The sequence below is a fragment of the Lepidothrix coronata genome, unplaced genomic scaffold, assembly GCF_001604755.1.
Source record: "Lepidothrix coronata isolate B3197 unplaced genomic scaffold, Lepidothrix_coronata-1.0 Scaffold88, whole genome shotgun sequence".
Taxonomy (NCBI): Eukaryota; Metazoa; Chordata; class Aves; order Passeriformes; family Pipridae; genus Lepidothrix; species Lepidothrix coronata.
Genome location: NW_016690268.1, coordinates 984956 through 998826, shown reverse-complemented (window position 1 = coordinate 998826; position 13871 = coordinate 984956). Strand labels below are relative to the sequence as shown.

Sequence of the window (13871 nt, the reverse complement as noted above, 5' to 3'; positions counted from 1 at the left end):
TTAATCACAGGGGTTTTAGTATTTGTCAATCAGTAATTTTACTTATGGGTTTTAGTATTTGTCAATCAGTAATTTTACTTATGGGTTGATATTTTTAAGGCTTAGACATTAATTTCAGAAAACTATTTCCATCATAAAATATTAAAAACATACACTGTTAAGAGCTTCACCGAAGATTAAACGCTATTTGAATTCAACAGGATAGCATTTTTTTCAACCAGCATAAGATAATGACTGACCTCTATAGTGTTTACCTGCCTCAATATTTCAAATGTCTTTTTCCCCACAAAATACTACAGAAAAGAAAAAGAGAGGATGATATCTGCAAAAGAGCCAAAGTTAGCACAAAGGAGAGTCTCAAAAGTGTTTTAGATGTCTCACACCTTATTCTTATTCTGTTCCTTGGAGTGAAATTTATCTGAATAAATGTATAAATAAGTCCAAAGTATAGGCATCTATGTCTAAATATCCTCTCTAATCAATAGAGAGAAATAAATACTCCAGGGAAAGATTTTTCCTGACCTATTTGAGGTGTAAACTTTACACTAGCATGACTTGCACCTTTCATTCCCTGTTGACTACTGAGGGAACATACAGGAATACTCTGTATACAGGAAGATGTCTTGTCTTCAGCAAGGCAAATTCTGCTTTCTGCTGAACAGAAAAAACATTGGATCCCTGCCTTCTCAAAGCCTGTTTGGATTTGGCTATATTATTTGGACAACATGCTTTCTAACAAGATCCATTTGAGAGTGGGTGATGTCTGCCTGTTCCAGCACAGGGTAGCAGCTTGTTCTTTGCTTTGCAGCTTCATAAACTTGATGCAGCAGGTTAGCAAATTACATGCTCTGCTGACCAGCTGCACTTAGCAAATGAAACTGAGGAAGCGCAGAGAGCACAACCCAACCAAATACACAAAGCACATTTCTAACTGCAGGGAGTGTGCAGAAGACACTGGTTCCCAGAGCACTGCATTTCAGTACTGGACCTGACCAGGTTAGAGGAAATTGCACCCGTGGCTGGAAACTTCTTATTACTAGGCAAATCCTTCCTTTCCCAAGTTTTGTAGGCTTGCCACGTCTCCTCTTTTGTTTAATTAAAAAAACCATTGCTCTACTGTAGTTAACAAATTTTGACATACTACGTGAAACTGATAAACAGTAATCTCAGGGCAAATCTTAAAGAATTAGACCCTAAAATTGTTTGCAGGCAATAAAGGTTTCTCTTAGGCTATTATCAGTTCTGATAGGATTTTAATGAGGTGTAGAATAATTTATTTTCAAATTAGTTTTTCCTGTCAATTATAAGGTATGGCATCTCTTACCAAGAATCTCTAATGCTTAGAAACTTGTGCCAGATGTCCAACGAAGGCTTGTAAGCGGTTACATGTTACAAGTCAGCAGATGTTGATTTTTTTTAAGGGAAGTTATGTAGTATGTTAAACCAGTAGATGAATTATATGGAAACTGTTGGCCTGTTAGCACTGCGACAGCCCAGAAGTTGTGCAGTTTTAAAAATCCACCTGTCCTGCAATGAATTTTGCATTTCATGTAAAATACGTTGCAAAGCAACACTGAACTCTTGTAAAAAAAAAAAAAAAAGAAAAGAAAAAAAAAGAAAGAAAAAAAAGAAAAAAAATCAAAACAAAACAAAAAACCCCAAGCCACCACTATCTTGTCCAGAGCTAAACTACAAAATAACTGCTATCCCAGCTTTGGCATGGTGTAGCCCATGCACCATCTCAGGCACAGCAGCACTAGAGCAATATGAGTATATAAGTATTTGACTTTCCCACACTCCAAAGAAGCCTCCTGTCTCCCAAACTGCTTTGTGGCAGACTTTTCTGACTTTCTCCTTCCAAAAACCAAACAAACAAGCCAAAAATCTTAATGTGGAAACCATTCCTTTCATTCAATGCATTAAAAGCAAAGCATGAAAAAAATACACTGCTGGAAGTCCATCCTTCACCTGCTGAAGTGACCTTCTGTGGTGCTGTATTTCCCCTCTTCTACAGAAATCCATGGAGGTCATTGTGACTCTGAGCATGAGCTGGGGCGCAAGGCAGGCTGGCAGGCTGGGCAGCAAGAAGGGGAGGAAGATGGAGCAGAGGGCAGGAGACTTGTATTGGCCATGCAACTGAACCTCAGTGTATTCCAATTTCCAGCATCTCCCTTATTTCACTTTCCACACATTTTTTTTGCCACGTTTAAGGTGACAGCTATACCTGCCGATAATAGTTCATCTCATTGAAGAGTTCTTACTTTGTTGGAAAGCAACTTCACAAAACATATTTTTGTCAGCTCTGGTATGAAGGAAACATTCAAATCCACTATTTTTCTCCAAATTCTTTCATAAATTTTTCAAGAAAAGGGAATATGGGGTGTCTGGGATGATAGCTATTCTTACAGGCATGGTTTTGGGGGATTATCTTTGAAAACTTTGCTGCTGTGTAATTTACACTGCTACTGCTGGTAATGACTGTAAGAAATATGAGAAGCACTAATGAGTATGGATCACTGTTCTCCTAGAATGTAAAAAAAACGGAGCATGGGGAGTGATGACCCTGTATGACAGATCAATCAGGCTGCAGATTGGTTCTTAGGCTATCCAGGTTATTTTCCTTAGAAGGTGTCATGTCTCACACATTCTGCTGAAGGCTATTCTTATCCATTCAAGTTCATGACAGCTATTCTTAGACATTAGTTCATTTTTAACACCATTGCCAAGACTGGAACTGTAATTTTTAATGACAATGAAGAGACGATGTCTCTTTTATCAGGTTCAGATCTATTTAGCTTAAATTAAAATTCTTTGCTATATTTTTCCTATAGTTATTCAAAGGATTAGTGAAAAAATGTCATTGAACAGCTACTTGTCTCCTCATTAACATTCATGACAAAACCTTCCGGCCGGAGCTGGTTTCGGCTGCTGATGGAGCAATACCTAAAAGGAATTGGCTTGTATGTGAAACAGCTGCTCAGCAATGTCAGTATGCAGGGGAATTGGTGATAATAAGATGATACTATTACAGCTACACTGGGAGCATAGTATATTTTAAGCTGCTTTGAGGTATACAGTTGAGGTCCAAGAATTGGAGCATGACTATTTGTCTAGTGCTAGGAACAGGAAACAGCTGATTGTTACATGTCTGCTTATACAGGTTAGTCCTACACAAAGCCTTGAGGTTAAAGAAAAATCTCTATCTGCTGGAATTCTTCATTTCCTGTGTGTTTTCTGTCTGTTGGAAAAGTTTTTTGTTTCTTTTCCTAGTGTTTGGAAAGGTTTGTGTGTCCTTTGCTGAAACAGGTGTTGCCTTCTTTGCTAGGAACATTGAGCACCTGCTATTTCAAAGGAGCTTTTCTCAGTTCGGCGATTTATTTATTTGGCAAGATTCTTAAGTGAAGATTCTCTGGATCCTCATGCACCCATTAGTGAAATTCCAGATACTGATTTTGTTTGAAAAGACCATCCAGTATGTCAATGGAATGAAAAATATGTAGATGTGGGCAATACAGTTGTAAACATCTGCACATAAGGCTCAGCCAAGAAACAACTGGCAGCTAGCATTATGTTGTATGCTAATGCACGCCTCTTGTCTAGAACATGGAAATTGAATGAAAAATAACATTGTCAGACCTTTGGCTCTGAGAAATCTTTGAACCTCACATACTATGAGAAATAAAACAGGAAAAAATGAACGTAGAAGAATGGAGTCGTTAAAAGTCCCAACATACTGACCGCCTCTTAGAAATGTGGAGGACAAATGAATAAGAAATGAAAGCTTATAAAGGGCTTTAAAATGCAAGAAAATTGATTGCCAGTTAAAAGAAAGATTTAACAAGTTCTTATCATAGTTCCAAAAAGCCTAGTAATTTTTAAAGTTCTCTGTTACAAATTTCATATTTAGCTTCTATTGCTTTTAGTTATTACAGAAATTTAGTTCTTGTAAAGACTTGGAAGTACTGTACTTGAGGTAAAATGAAATACAAAACTGACATAGAAATTATGTAAGACCATTGACAGCAGACTGAGGGAGGTGAATCTTTCTCTCAGCTCAGTGTGATAAGGCTACACAGGGAGAGATGGGTCCAGGTCTGCACTCCCCAGTACAAGAGAGATATGGGCACACTGGCACAAGCTCAGCAAAGGGCAGTGAGATGATGAGAGGACTGGATCACTTCTCATAGGAGCAGAGAGAGCTGGGACTGTTGACTATAATACCTCCATCACATCTCAGCCATGCTCTATAATTCTGTATAAGGATGTTTGTCTTACCAGAGGGCTAAAGAGACAATGTTCAAGTTAAAGCAGATTGAATTTCCTTTAAGATTAGATCACGAATCTGGGACAAAATTCTGAAAAGGAAAACAGATCTCAAATTGTCTCTCAAAATGAAAATCATAACATCATTCCATCTATGCCTAAGTGTATGGTTGTGGGGAAGAAAGCAAATAAAACTGTCGGCAGAGGGGCTCGAGACAAACTGCGATGACCAGTGTGATCAGCAAAATGTCCGTCTTTATTTACAAAGATGCCCCTTAAATACTGTTACTACACCCCGGCACGTGATTTCTTCTTCTACAGTATTGGTTACATGAAAGTATTCACAACGTAAACATGCCCTGTTGACCGCTTCTAATCAGTTTATAGCAGGTGTCCATATGAAATGAGGACACAAGTTTACCTCTTGGGACTCCACCTTAATCTTGGCATAGATCCTTCTTTGTCTCAGCTTTAGAGCCTGAAGCCATGTTAACTACACAGCATTTTTTACTGTTTGTACCCAGCTATGCCAAAGCAAGGTTCTCAAAAATGCAGGAGAAATTGCTCACTCAATCTTTGCTCTCCCAACATAAAATAAGAAAGGCAAGGCTTATGAAGGTCAGATCAAAATTCAACAAAGAGTTCACATACTCCCAAGAATACTTATGTTCCAAAACTTAACATTACCCTAAGACATGTCCAGTACAGAAAAAAAAAAAAAAAAGTGAAGGTCTACAAGATATCCCTTCGATGTCCCTTTCAAGAGTTTTCAAAACTATATAAATGTCTGAATGAACAAAGAGCTTGGCAGCAACTCTAGTTTAAATTCACTCCTTACAGGAGCAAAGCTAATATCTATTGCAACATTCCTTAGATGTTCATATATTCATTTATTGCTTACATGAGCTGCTCTTGATAAACACCGGTACTTTACAAAACTTCCATAAAATCATCACAATTGGTTGTATCTGTTTTGTTATTTGTGGTATACTAGCATTAAATGGCAGAATCATGTATCAGAATTCCCTTGTGCAGTCAAAGTACCAAATTAAAAAACAACAACAAAAAAGGATGATTCTTGAACAGTTGAACCACTGACCTTATCTAACAATCTTAATATTGTTTCATACTGAAAAGCAGCATCCTATTTTAAACTGCAACATATTTAGCTGGTTTTACACTGAAAGACAGTCTATTAGGTGAATACATTTTTACATTAATGTATTTACCTCTCCAGAAAGACTAAGCAATTTTTCCATATAAGTGATCAAATGTTGAATAGCTTTAGAATAGCATTAAAATACTGAAAGCATACACTAAGTTCAAATGCTCTCTGATAAGATGCCACATTGCAAATTCCCTTTAAAACATCAGCCATAAGACAGAAGAAAACACTCAGTCTTTTATTCCATTTATTTATCTGTGGAGCAGATCCATAAGAATCCCAGAGTGGAGTACTTAAAAGCAACCAGTAAGTTTCAGCTATACCTTACCATCAGTATTCAGATACAGAATTTCAGTTACTGAAAATGCCATAATGCCCTTAAGTTCATTGCAACATAAAAAGGCCTGAAGTTGCCAAAGAATTAGTAAGGTGACATCTGAACTCTGTGGTCAATGAGCCCAAAATTTTGAGTATACTGCATGGCTCACTGAACACCAGCAATCATCCTGGTTTCCTTCTATAAAAAAAAAAAGAGCCTTGTACATGCCCTAGATGGTTTGAGATATCTGTACTGCTTTCACACTCATCTTGTAAGACCGTACATGACTTCTGGATTTATTTTGTTTATAGATCCTTTGAAGATAAGTAAAATTTTGAAAATCCACTGCACAAAAAGTTCCAAATTCACATTTAAAAGGAAAGTCATCATAATGCAGAACAGTGCACAGTCATTCACATCTTCCAAGGACACTCACTAAATTATATTAGCATCTGATCTGCTGCTGTGGATTTTTCTCCAACTCATCCCCATATTATACATTTTCCATTCCCTTCTTTTTTAATTCATTTTCCCTTCTGTGTCATATTGAGAGAATCAATATTAAAAAAAAAAAATCTTTAATTGGATATGATACAGAATTACCCCAAGGAGTTAGAGACATCTTCACTTTTTTCCTAATGGAACCATAGAGTTCCGAAGTAAGCTTATAATTTTAGAGATAACCTTTCCACCATTCTCCTACATGTGTGTATATGACCAACTACCTGGGGTTAGCCAGCTTTACTCCACCTATTTTCAGGCTTTCAACCTACACAAAGCTCTGCAATCCTCTTTGCAATGCTGATTTATGTCTCTTAATGCCATACCCTTTTCAACTTACACATATGCAGAAGTGCTTAGGGTGACACTTTTAACACAATGCAGATTTCATATTTAGATAAAACGATGACTTAAAAATATGGACACAACCAGGAAAACTGATTAATCTTCATTGTTAAAGACAAGTACTTAGAAAATTGTGACCCCATAACCTTGATCTTACAAAGGTCTTATAAAGGCTGATTGCAAGCGAATAAAACCCCCAAACTGTTCTTGTCAGTTCTTTCTAGGTAGAAAAGATGCGTTTGATACTGCTTAAGTACTTTGTATGATAATCCCTCTCAAATGCAACTGAGGCCTTTGTGTTTGGAAGCCAGAAGTCCTTTTAGAGACTCTGTACTTCACAAGAAAATAATGCAGGAAAAAACCACAGCCTTAAGGCTATAAAAAGGCAAACTACACAAATAGTTCTCTGCAATAACAAAAATCATGGGAGATCCACAGTTCATCTTGCAACAGTGAACATGATTACAAACCTAAATTTTGCCTTTGAAACTAGGAGACAAAAATTATAAACATCTCTATGCATATCTAATCTCTTTTTTCAACATTAGCCAAGCCTGCAGGCGCTTAATAGTCTGATTCTTGATGTCATTGTAATTAAAGGCAATACTCACAAGGCTGATAAGCATACCAGCTGTACATTAACCCTTATCTTAGCCAAACTGACAACTGCAAATGTGATATCTAATGGTAAAGAAAAGAACACTGGAATTTATTATGGATACCTGACTCTTAAATCCCATAACCATGAAATAAGTAAATTATATCCAGCCTACCGTCAAACTTCTTGTGCCGGGATACAAAAGTGGTGCGTACGAAGTGACTTGTTTCCTCCACTAAGTTTTCAAACTCCAGTTTGCTCTGTTGGCTTAACTTGTCCTCCATTTCTGAGGTGCAGCATGTATATTCCTGAGGGCAGATTCTCAAATGTTCCCCTGGAATCACAAGAAAAAAGGAATTGGAAATATTTGAATACAGACAGAAATGCGCCAGAACCAAATACAAATGATGGCTCTCCAGTTTGGGTGGATTACTTAAAAAGCTCTTTAAGGCTTGACTTCTTGACAGAGAACACTTTGTATCAACAACTTTTCTATAGCTGGGTATTCCTCACATGGGAGGAGAGACACACTTTGCAGAGTTGTTTTGATACTTCAAGAGGTAGAACTATCTCACATCAAAGTGTTTTCTCACTCTGAAGAAGCCTTCCTCATTTACAGAAATACACTTAAGATTTGAAAAACAGTTGCTTGCTGTCTGTCTGTATTCAAAATGCCTGGAGAAATACCTAGTGAGATGACCTGTTACAAGTCATTGGAACTGTCAAAACTCGAAAAACAGAAATCATGCATTTGCTGTCAAAACCTGAAAAACAGAAATTATGCATTTCTGTAGACAGGTCCCACTCGCCCAAGTGCACCAAAACATTCTCCCCTTCTCACCTTCCTTCCCTTCTGCTTAAGTGTATTTTAAAGACTGTTTTTGGATGCCACATGTTTTCTTGGGCAGTATTTCTTGTCAGACTGAGCAAGTGCTCTGCTGAATAAGAGAAAGCAATGAAGAGTTTAATTAATGCTTATGTTATACAGAAATGTAATGTAAAAGGTAATGAAAGCCTCTTATTTAATTCAATAGATTTATCTCTTGAAGCACTGTGCCAGTTCTTCTGACAATATTGCTTTCTTCAGTACAATTTGCAAGTGGAAACCAATTCTTCAGCTCATGAAATTAAAATGGTCTGTTATTACATGAAATGTGAATTTCCAATTGACACTGTACTAAGGGTGTCAGAAACATTTAGCTCAGTTTGTACAAAGGCAGGAATTTCTACCATTCCCTCTTGAGAAATAAAAAGAATGATCTGCCTCTATGATTAAAGTAACTTGTAAGGCAGTGAAAACATTTAGCTTTCTGTACACTGAATTCTGATTAAAAATCCCTCTGCAAATCTCTTAAAGGTGCAAATAAAATGATATACAAAGCCCGAGGGTTAAATAAATACTGGGGACCTGATTCTCATTTATATGGAGACTCCTTTCTACCACTGCTGAGCCATAAAGAAGACTTAAATGCAATTTATACCTACTTTAAGGCTGCTTTTCCCCATTCTTATTATGTAGTGAGGAGAATCAGGCTCTAAGTTTAATGCTTCCCAGGGGTATAATACATTTAGCTGCCGCATCATTTTGAAGGCAGCATCACAAAGAGGTTTGCACATGCTTAGAATAAACATTGTCTTGAGTTTGCCCTCACCTTATTCCAATTTATGTTTCAGTTCTTGAATGAAGACTTTTAATTTGAAATTCAGTCATTCCTCAACCCTGATGCATCCCCATTTTGTTTTGTTTTTTTTTTCTGCAAGAGTTCATTATAATATATGAACTATAATGCCATGAGATTTCTTTTAGCAATCTCAAGATTTTTTTAAAAGCTCAGTTATACATCTTCAGGAAGGATCATTAATTATTATCGGTTACTGTTCAGCAGTACTAGCTACAAGTCCCAGTTATGTCCAAAAGCATCATGATAAAAATCACTGTATAAACCTGGCAAAAAAAGATACCCCATGACCATCAAAATATTGTAAGGATTCTTTCCCATGTCTACTACACCTTCCCAACACAATCAAATAATTCTTTTCCATCCTCAAAATCACACATCTAAGCAAAAAACAAGACACACAGGGCCTGGTGAGCCAGCTGCTGTCAAACATAAAAGATAGTGGCAAACTAATGTTTGCCTTACCCTCTACATCTCTGTCACATTAAACTGAAACTATTCAACAGGTAAAGGAGGTACCACAATAAGAAACAATAAAGGTTATTTTAGTAACAGTAATTTTGTGAGGGTTTTTTTAGATGTCAGAAAGACAAGTAAAGCTGAAATACTGTGTCATTAGAAACAGTACTGCGTGCTTGATTAAATTAAAAAAAAAAACAAAACCCCATCCATAATGTGTGCAACCCCCTTCCTTGATAAATTCAGGGGTTTTTGTTTATTTTAAACACCTACTATCCCAGTTCCAGCCAGAGTCGTAGTTTATGCTTTCATTATGATTATTATGATTATGTCCTCTAGTGCCATTGCAACCAAGGAATTTTATAAAGCTCAGTTTTCTTTCCTCTGTTCATGTCAAGTTCTTTTTCTTTTCTCTCTGGCTCTGTTTGTTTTTCATGACTGCCAGACTATAAACTGAACTAATGGTAATCACCAAGGCACTATGCTTAGTAAGTAACAGTTATGAGTCTAAATTTTTTAAGACACTATGTTGTGCTGAATACTATGACAAATTAAAGCCTATTGAACAGTTATTTTTGCAGCAATATTAATTTTTCTTTCACTTATTTATTTGCAGTCTTACTTTTGCTTTGCTACAAAAATTACTTCTCACTTTGGCTGCTACAAACTCATTCAGATTCCTACTACGCTTCTTTTTTATATGTGTTTATATAAGTTTCTTCTTTTTAATTTACTGGTTATTCATTCATTCATGAGGTTCTTGAATGCTTAAATCTGAAACACACATTTATCAGAAATGCTCGCATCTTCTACATTACCTCATTGCCTTTTTCTCCCAAAAATGTATCTTCCTAAATCATCTAAACTAGCCACCCACCATCATCACAAAAACTTTTCTGAACTTTAATGAACTTTTTTTTAAACTACATTTCTAGTTCTTCTCTTCTCCCCAACCATATACTCACTCCCTGCATTTTTGTAGAATGAAATAATAATGGAAATATTTTGCTACTCTTCACATTCTGCTTCAAGATTTTTGCCTTCTTCTCTTTCCTGAACTAGAGGTTCAGGTCAGATTACAGATAAAGCAAAAGAAAAAGCAAAATTATCTTCCATTGCTTCATGCCAGGAGGTTCAATATACTTTGCAAAGATGAAGATTTTAGAAATTTTGTCTCATAAGCCCTGGCATGTTTATACCAAGCACGACTGGCTGCAGTCTCCATAGGTTCACAACTTAGACAAAACTCATGTGCTTTCCAAGGAATGGCAAATGGAAACTCTCTGGTAAAGTCATTTCTGTATGCCCAATCTTATTTGCTTTTTAAAAGCATGATTTCCATTTTTTACTCATCCTTACCAAATCTCCAACTCATGTTAGAATCACCAGGTCATTAGTTCACTCCTTGTAGAAAAAAAAAAATGGACACAATTTTCTCAAAATAGAAGTAGGGAGTTTAGGGAGGGGATTTTTTTGGTTTCTTTGTTAGTTTGGTTTTTTTAATTAAGGGGTGAGTGCTTTATTTTGGATTTTTTTTTCTTCTTTTATGCAAATCTGTGTCCTAACAGACTGTTTGGATTGGAAATAGCTCTGCAGGCTATATTTGATTGTGCTTCCTCTGATTTCTTGAATTGGATCATTTACCGTTTGCATTTTATAATACATTGTTCTATTACCATAGAAGCAGTTTAATCACTAATTTGTGTATTTACACACCTCAAGTATTTTGCAGGCTGAAAATGTGCTCATAACTAATGCACCAATTCTTGCCCTGGGAAACTCCATATGGTCTAGGTTCTTATGCTAATTTTAGCAACAGTTTTTATGGGACAAGTGGCATTGGACATAACTGACTAGTTTTTCCTTGTTGCAAATGGTGTGTCCCCAAAGACGTTTGACAGAATGTAGTTTCACTGCACCAGCATTTTGCCAGACTGAACAAGTATGAACTCAATATTCCTAGCGACCTACCACAACTCTTCTAACCACTGTTTCCAGCTGAAGATGCTGACCTACAAATATCTCCTCATGTGGCTTATGCTGTATAAATCAAATGAATTGTCTACTACAAATACAGCTACCAGTATTCAATTTCAGTTTTATTACAGCTGTAATCTCACACCTGCCTTCACATGATCCAAATTGGCAAGTTTTGCAGTTGAATTTGGCAATCCTTCTAGCATGCAGCTTTGAAGTGTGATAAAGCAATTTATAAAGCACTTCTTTTATATTCAGGTGTATTGCAGTTTGGTATCCTTAAAACATGCTACAAACCTCACAAGTCTTTAAAAAATTGCAACTTACAGCTCTCAACTGGAATAAATGCTTTTGCTGTGTATCAAAATGCTGAAACTGATTTGACCATTGTATCTACTTGCACTCGATACAATCTGAAGGATCAATAAACCCTAAGGAATATAACATTACCCTTAACAATTTTACCAACAGATTTTCTGAACATCTGATGCAAGCATTGTTTACACTATTAGAACTGGAAGTATGATCCATAAAACATTTAACATCAGGTAGAGTTTTTTATGGGTCATGTTGCAAGTTTAACAGTATTGGAAACAATTCTTTCTCAGGCAGTCAATATTTTATAGTTTCTATCCTAATCATAAATTTAAAAACCTGATACTGGTCTCTTCACAGAATGGTAGGACTAACTGTATGGCTGGAGGGAAGAGAAACATACAGTCACCACACTGCTTCATAAATACAGGAGTGAATAAATGTTGATAAAACAAAGGGGTAAATTCAAGGTGTGTTTTCAAAATTCATCACCTTGTATGCATCAACAGAGTCTAAAGGAAGAAAAGATATCTCTGCATTCTACATCATGCAGATTAGATTAATGTGATTTGGCTATGTCATTAGCTGTGTTCTTTGAAATTAGAAATACTGCTTCAGACCTGCCCATATTCACTCAGCTGTGGAGAAGGCAGTGCAATTTACTAACAGTATGAAATTTAACAAAGGTAAGTTCCAAGTCCTGCACCTGGGATGGAGTAGCCAAAGAGCCAGTACAGGCTACAATCTGTAGCAAGGGGAGATGCCTTGATGAAAAGAATGTGGTCTCCTGGTGGACAACAAGCCAACATGAGTCAGCAGTGCACTGCAGCAGCATTAAAGGCAAATCTCATACTGGGTTGCATCCCCAGCGGCATTACTGGCAGAGACAGAGACATGATCATACCACTATACTCAGTTCTTGTCAGGCTGCACCTGAAGCACTTTCCTGGTCCCCACAATTGAAGAAAGATGCAGACAGACTGGAAAGGGCCCAAAGGAGGGTCATGAAGATGATCAAATAACTGGAGAACCTACTGTGTGAGGAAAGACTGAAAGAGTTAGGTATTTCTTCTTAGAGAAAGAGAAGGCTCAGGAGGTACCTAATCACAGTATTCCAGTACTTAAAGAGCAGGTACAAAGAGGATAGAGGCTCTCTCTTCACAAGGAGCCACATGGAGAAGAAAAGGGCCAAAAGGTACAAGTTGTACCAAGAGAAGTTTCATCTTGGCATAAGAAAGAAATTTTTTAAACTGAGAACAATCAGCTACTGGAACAACCTCCCCAGGGACATGGTGGAGGCCCCATTGCTGAAGGTTTTCAAGATGCAATTGGACAGTGTTAGTTAATCCCATCTAGGCTCCCTTTCCCACAGGGACTGAGACCAGATAATCTGTCAGGGTTCCTTCCAACGTGGGCTATTCTATGGTTCTGTGATTAGGTACTTCAGAGCTTCCTACCTCTGAATTATAAAGGACTGGAACCACTGGAGTTCTGTTCCTGAATTAGCATTTTCCACCTAATTTTCTGTATTTTTAAAAATTATTAATTTAAATTATTTTAAAAACATGATGAATAGCGTTAAAAGAAAAACATCATTCCACTTGAACCCTTGCCCACAGTTTTGGGATTTGGATCTTTTTCAGTATTGGTGATAAATGCCTGTTTTTTCAAGTTTTCAATTTAAGTTCTCTACTGGTGAAATCAAGAGCATTGGAGAACTCTTAATGATCACACTATTCATTTTCTATTATAGAAAGCCATTCTTCTCCAATACCTTTCTGTCCTGTCACTCATGTGCAAAGAAAAAACAGTTCTGTAGAAGAATCTGGCTAGCAATCATCTTTAACTTGAAAAAAACCCAAACACAAGAAGCACTATCATGTTGTCTGCATTAGCTTATTTAGCAGTTTAAAATAAACTAGACACATGAGTTATAGCTTTTCAGTCAACATTCAAATAGTGAAAATTAAAATATCATTTTGCTGGACAAAAACCTGTTCCCTAACCAAAAAGTCCTAAGGCTCCTTCTGACTTTGTAATTATCTTCTCTGTGGGGTACCACAGCCCTGCAAGTAGCATCTGTAAAATTGCACCTGACATTCAAGTCACAGATTGAACTTTCCCACTCAAACTAAAAGGAAACAGATTACATTTTAAATTAATTCCATTGTAATATTGGCCTTACAAGTGATGACAAGAGCAACATTTGCACAGAAAATGACAGCTGAAGGAAGGGAGGGAAAGCTGTCT

The 13871-nt window shown here is 36.8% G+C and overlaps 1 protein-coding gene across 1 annotated transcript in view; it reads right to left on the bottom strand.

The window, feature by feature from the left end:
• The window catches only part of GPC6 (glypican 6), a 755565-nt gene that overhangs the window by 516317 nt on the left and 225377 nt on the right, over positions 1-13871 (bottom strand). Inside the window, exon 2 of the mRNA XM_017821032.1 lies at positions 7367-7525. Coding sequence (XP_017676521.1) covers positions 7367-7525 — 159 coding nt within the window. The remainder of the gene's footprint in view (positions 1-7366; positions 7526-13871) is intronic.